This window comes from Haplochromis burtoni, unplaced genomic scaffold (genome assembly GCF_018398535.1).
Source record: "Haplochromis burtoni strain Fernald_Lab_line unplaced genomic scaffold, NCSU_Asbu1 Contig_1133, whole genome shotgun sequence".
NCBI classification, from domain to species: domain Eukaryota; kingdom Metazoa; phylum Chordata; class Actinopteri; order Cichliformes; family Cichlidae; genus Haplochromis; species Haplochromis burtoni.
In genome coordinates, this window is record NW_024583494.1 from 67,149 (window position 1) to 73,886 (window position 6,738).

The following is a 6,738-nucleotide window of genomic DNA, read 5'->3' on the forward strand; positions in this document are numbered from 1 at the left end:
CCAGTCTGCAAACTGGAGAAGTGTGCCTTCCATCAGCGGTCCACCACCTTCCTGGGCTTCACCATCTCCTCCAATGGCCTGACCATGGACCCGCAAAAGGTCCAAGCCGTGACCCAGTGGCCTCAGCCCTCCAGCCTTAAGCAGCTACAGAGCTTCCTGGGCTTTGCCAATTTCTATCGGCGCTTTATCCGCAATTTCAGCACCATTGTCGCCCCACTGACATCCCTCACCAAACCAGCTAACCTGCCCTAAGCCCTTCTGCCTCTCCCCAGGTGCGAAACAGGCATTCCGAGACCTTATCCACCGGTCACTTGGCCCCCGTCCTGCTCCACCCTGATCCTGCCAGAGATTTTGTGGTGGAGGTGGATGCCTCCGATGTTGGCGCTGGCGCCGTCCTTTCTCAACACGGCCCGGATGGAAAACTTCACCCATGCTGCTATTTCTCAAGGAAATTTCTCTCACACGCAGCAACGGTACGGTGTCGGAGACCGAGAACTCCTGGCCATCAAGTGGGCCTTAGAAGAGTGGCGGCATTGGCTCCTGGGAGCGAAAGACCCTTTTCTGATCTGGACTGATCATCAGAACCTGATCCATATTCGTTCTGCCAAGCAGCTCAACCCAAGGCAGGCCCGTTGGGCCTTATTCTTTGAGCCTTACAATTTCCACCTCGCCTACCGCCCTGGTTCCAAGAACGCTAAGGCAGACACTCTCTCCAGACAGTTCGCCCAGGACGGCCTCACGTCAGACCCTGGACCTATCCTAGCCTTCTCATTGCTTCGCTGCCCCCCTTCGGTGGCCCTTGGAGGACTCTATCCGGGATGCCCTGACCGCCGAACCACCTCCGCCTGACACCCCTGCTGGGAGGCTCTATGTACCATCCCGGTGCCGTCAGGAGGCCTTGCTCTGGGCTCATTCCTCCCCGCTCTCTGGTCACCCGGGGCCCGACAGGACCCTCCAACTCCTCCGTCGTGCTCTACTGAGGTCACCGGGAGAAATCGATCGACGGAAGTCAACGGAATGCGAAGTCGAGAGGCTAGTTTTTGGTCGATGAAGTTCTCAGCGGCTCCGGTGTCCAGGAGGGCTTCAGATGAGACCTGTTGGTGTTTCAGGTGGAATATTACTGGTAACAGAAAACGGGAGGGGTCAGAGGAGTGGGAAGGGCCAGGTGGGACTCCCCCGCTGTCTACCTGGCGTCGTCGTTTCCCGGACGTAGCGGGCACTGGGGATGACGGTGTCGAGCCGAACCACAGTAGGCGCAGAGACCCTCACGCCAGCGTCTCTCTCTCTCCTCTTTGGAGAGTCTACCCAGCTGCATGGGCTCCTCGCTGGATGTACTGATTGGGCTAGCAGTGGCTCCATCAGAGGGGGGAGGAGGCTGCGAAGACGTGGCCCTCTGAGGCTGGAAGGGTTTGAAGGCCCGAGGGGTGTGGCGAGGCTGCGACATCACTCGTTGGTCGATCTTCAGGGCGAGGTCCACTGCCTCATCCAGAGATTTTGGGGTCTCACGGCCGGTCATCTCGTCTCGGATGTAATCAGCCAGTCCCTCCAGAAAAATAGAACGCAGAGAAGTATCTCCCCACTTTAGTTTAGCGGCCAGGGTGCGGAATTGAGAGGCAAAGTGACAGACGGGTCGACTGCCCTGGTGTAAATGAAGCAGCTGTGACTCCACTTCCACTTCACTGCTCGGGGGAACAAACGTCTTTTTTAATTCGTCCACAAACAGGGCATAGTCATTGCAAGCTGCGAATTTGTTGTTGTAGAGAGCCGCGGCCCATTCCTGAGCCTGGCCAGACAAGAGAGAGGTTAGTAGTGCAACTTTTGCATGGGCGGTGGCGTATTTAGTGGGCTGACATTCAAACAGCATGTCTAGAGTGGCGAGCAAACCATCAGGCCGGCCATCAACTCCGTTCTACTTATCTGGTAGTCCGATCCGGGGCTCCGCGCTCACCGGCGCTGGCTGCCGTTGCAGCGAGGTGACGGAAGTGGAAAGTTGGAGGACAGTTTCGGTGAGGGACTCCATTTTTGTGCTCATCCGATCTACCACACCGCGAAGATATAGTACTTCAGCTTTCAGCCGTTCGAATTCCGCTGGGTCTATATGTGGCTCAGACATCCTGTCACGGTCAGGCGAATTACACACAGTAGTTCGGCGTGCCCATGTGGCGTGCTGGCTAGACCCAAACGCGGCGAAGGCTAGCGCTGAGCTGGAACAGACACGCAGTTATTCTAGTAACGATCAGCGCACGAAGCATGGCTTCGGAACTGTCGTTACAGAGGAAAAGCGAGCGGAGCCGGGATGAGAAAAAGGATCGAAGGGAAAAACACTCACGGTTGCTGAATCAGGCGGAGACTGACGTCGGCAAAGTTTCGGAGCTCCTGACAGGAAGAGAACGGTGTCTGAGCGGCGAGCAGGTGGGTGACGTCTCTTTTAAACCTTGCCCCGTGATCAGCTGATCACCGGCTGACACCAGGAACACTCCAAGGTTTCTTACAGTGAGCGAGAGATGGCTAGCGAGAGGGCCTAGGGCATCAGCTAACTGGTCTAGCGGAGTGTGACTACCAAAGACTATGATTTCGGTCTTATTCTTGTTCAATGTAAGAAAATTATGTGATAACCAAATTTTAACTTCATGCAAACAGTTGAACAGATGCAAATGGTATTAATGAAAAGTTTCAGTCTGGTTTTAAACCTTGCCACAGCACAGAGACAGCCTTACTTAGAGTTTTTAATGATCTTCTTTTAACTGTTGACTCTGGATATTCCGTGGTTTCAGTTGACTTATCTGCTGCTTTTGACATGGTTAACCACAATATTCTGCTATCAAGATTGGAACATGATGTTGGTCTCAAAGGTACGGTTTTAACTTGGTTTAAATCCTACCTCTCAGAGAGGTCGTTCTCTTTTGCCATGGGGCAACACTCCTCGGCTTCTGCCCCTATTTATTGTGGTGTGCCTCAAGGGTCCGTGCTCAGTCCTGCTCTTTTCTCTTTGTACATATTGTCGTTGGGATTAATTTTTAGAAAATACAACATCTCCTTTCACTGTTATGCTGATGATATCCAGATTTATTCACCTCTGAAATCTGATGTGTCTGCTTCTTCGCAACCTCTAAAAAGGCCTGAAGTTGTTTTAGAACTACCTTTTCCAATATTTTGGAAATAAAAGGGAGTTTGGAGATCGGTCTGTAGTTAGTGAGACCATTAGGGTCAAGATTTTTCTTTTTTCATAATAGGTTGCACAACAGCATGCTTAAAGACAGACGGTACACAACCTGATGACAATGATGCATTCAGCAGAGATAAGATACTAGGACCAATAACATGTAAAGCTTCCTTAAAGAAATGAGAAGGAAGAATATCATGCGGGGAGCCAGAGATTTTGAGATGATCAATTATATCTTTTAAAGCAGAATAAGACACTGGCTCAAACTGTTGAAAGACAGTCAAGCATTCAGAGGCTGGAACTGGGTCTAAAACTGATGATGAATGAGATGAATGAGAAGCCCTTAGAGCTGAGATCTTTCCAGAAAAATATTTTAAGAAATTATCACAAAGAGCAGGGGAAGCATCCCCAAAGCATAAGTGGTAGTGCAAGGCTTTATTTTCCAACATTTACTCCAGACCCAGAAAAAAATAATTGATAATCACAAAAAAACTGAATGATTTTACCCTCCAGACCCCTGAAATGAATAACAAACCATGTTTTGGTTTGGGGGATTACATCCTGCACAGTTCTTTAAGCTTTGCGAGGTCTCACGCAAGCAGTCAGTCAGTGTGTGAATGGGTGGATGACTGGATGTGTAAAGCGCTTTGGGGTCCTTAGGGACTAGTAAAGCGCTATACAAAATAACGTCTATTTACCATTTAACAGATTAATGTTTATATATTTTTGACTTCACTGTCTAAATTAAATTGTCTCACTGTAAACTGTTCTCTCAGTTCCCTCAACATAAACATGGACTCTGAGACAAACCCACAGCATGCAGTTAATTTGTGTTTCTGTTTGTGTGTCCTCAGTTTCCCAGCATGCCCTAGCTGTGGTGGTGGAGGTAAATGAGGGGGCAGAGTCTGTCCTACTGCCCTGTAAGTTCTCAGGTTTAATACCTGAGGATGACCCCACAGTGATGTGGACTCACGAAGATCTTTATAACAAATCTGTTCACCTACGACGAAAAGAAGGAGATGATCTTGGAGAGCAAAACCAACGTTACAGCGGGCGCACAGTTATGATGGATGATGCTCTGAAGACCGGAAACTTCAGCCTCACTCTGAGAAAACCACAACTGACTGACAGCGGCAACTACACCTGCTCCATCGGTGATGGAAGAGAAGAAAGGAGACTGAAAAATGTACAGCTGCAGGTCAAAGGTCAGCAACAAACCCAAATACCTGCTTACAGGTCAAAAGTCAGTACTATGGACAAAGGTCAGAGGTCAAATTTAAGGGAGTAGTTCTGATGCATCTTATGACTGTAGTGCTGAGGAAAACTTCTAAGATGGTGTTTTTGTATCATCTGGACAGAGAAAAGAAGACAAGGAGACTTTGGTGGAATGAGAAAGCACAAGAAGTATTCAAAGGAAAACATTAGCAAAGACAAACTGAGTAGGTCAGCTAGAGGAAGAAAGTAGGCAGGAGTAATGGGAGGCCAGGCGTACAGCAAAGAAAGAGGTGGCAAAGTCTTAGTTTTTTGTTTGTGAAGCTGGATAATAAGGAAAGAGAAAATAACTTGTATTGATTGGGTAGGCAAAAAGATTGAGATGGAAGGCATGATTAAAGTTTTTCTTGAGTGTTTCTTCTTCACTCACCTATTTTTACACTGCTTTGAAAGCCTGGTTCTGCCAGAGGTTGTATATTTGCTGGGGCTTTCTCTGTAGTTTTGTACGGTCTTTACTTTTGCTTTCCTACAGTAAGTCTCGTCTACTTTCCTAGACCAGACTTACTGTATGTTAATGTGTAAGCACCACATAGGATGTAACCCTCTAAAATAGCTGTAAAAACAGAAATGAATGCACAGTATTCTTCTTTTCAGTGGGCTGGTCATGATAATGGTTAAAGATGAGCAAAAGATTCTACTGTAGTTTGATTTAAGGAGGCAGACACTTTGACATGAATGTATACAACATTTTGTGATATTATTTCTTTGTGGTTAGCGTCACTTGCTCTAAATCTAAAGTGTTTACAAACAGCAGACGATGATCCTCTTACAGTTTTTCACCTTCTGCTATGCCAGTCGCATATGCAGTCTTACACGCCTCTCTGCAGCTTCTCTCCTCCTGTTATCCCCCAAAACCATATCTCCATAGAGAGTGTCAGCTCCCAAACATACAAAAAACAAACTACCAGCAAAAAACAACTTAAATATAAAAAATCACAAAGAAAGAACAATACAGTATTCACAGCTGAACCAAAGAGTAAAACAGTGAAATGTGGATTATTAAACATTTGGTCTCTCTCTTCCAAGTCTCTGTTAAAGCGCTATACAAATACAGGCCATTTACCATTTGTTAGTACATGACTTAATAATTAATCAATAATAATGACAATTCATTTGAAACTCTAACTCCTAACACTGTTTCCTGAAAACCCTATCTTGTCTGACCATTTCCAATTAATATTTACATTTACAATAATAAATTACACAGCAGTAAAAAGATCTGAAAAATCTGGCCTCAAATCAGAAGTACTTGACCCCGTGGTATAATCTCCAAACAGATAGCCTAAAGCAGATAATGCGTAATCTCGAGAGGAAATGGCGTGTCACAAATTTAGAAGATCATCATTTAGCCTGAACAAATAGTTTGTTGCTTTATAAGGAAGCTCTCCGTGAAGCTAGAACATCTTACTATTCATCACTGATTGAAGAAAATAAGAACAATATATGTATATCTGTGTATATTAATGTAGGGTCTAATTTTCGATATTGTGGTGAGTTCAGGAATCACACAGCAAGGACTTCACAATTAGATGCTGACTCTTTAGATGATCCTCTTACCCCATTGGCACACAAGGCTGAGCTCCTTTTTTTTTTTTTTTTTAACACTGTGCTTCCAAGATGGTAAATAACCCTGCACATAACTTCACTCATGGTGTAACATCTCTTTTCCACCTTAACAACAGCTGTGCATTAAAACAATTCAGCAACATCTGCAGGAACAAAACTAAAAGAGTTGCATACCAATAACAAATATAGAAAACAAAATTTCCTTAAACTTAACAAGAAGTTTTCCAGAGGCATGATGGGAGATTATATTTTTAGGTTTTCGGCATGGTTATATGTAAAGTGCCTTGAGGTGAATGTTGTGATTTGGTGCTATATAAATAACATGAAACTGATTGTTTTTATTTTTATAGAAATGTGTCAGAAGCTGTTTGTTTTTTAAAATTCTAATGAGAGATTTTAATGATCTGACACCAAAAATAGTCATTATGATCGCTCAGTAATTGGTAGCCAAAGCAATGTTTCATAGACTACAGTTTAGCTGACATTCAAAACAAAAGAGCCGGAGAATATTGTTATTATATGATTATATAATTATATGATTCAAGGATAGAGTTAGAGGTCAGGAATCTCAATGTAGGTCAGAGTTCATATTGTTATTTTCTTTGTTTCTCCACAGAACGGTATCCATCCTGGGCCAAAGTTCTCCTGGTTCTCCTGGTTCTCCTGGTTCTTCTTGTGGTTTCTGGAGGTCTTTTATTTTATTTCCGACAGTATTTCATGTCAGGTGAGTGTCTCCT

At 45.1% G+C, this 6,738-nt stretch overlaps 1 protein-coding gene across 1 annotated transcript in view; it reads left to right on the forward strand.

Annotated features, from left to right (window-relative positions):
- The window catches only part of LOC102293675 (myelin-oligodendrocyte glycoprotein-like), a gene marked incomplete at its 3' end in the record, with an annotated part of 12,822 nt that extends 6,091 nt beyond the window's left edge, over window positions 1-6,731 (forward strand). Inside the window, exons 2-3 of the mRNA XM_042216601.1 lie at window positions 4,018-4,368; window positions 6,618-6,731. Coding sequence (XP_042072535.1) covers window positions 4,018-4,368; window positions 6,618-6,731 — 465 coding nt within the window. The remainder of the gene's footprint in view (window positions 1-4,017; window positions 4,369-6,617) is intronic.
- Between the last annotated feature and the right edge of the window lie 7 nt (window positions 6,732-6,738).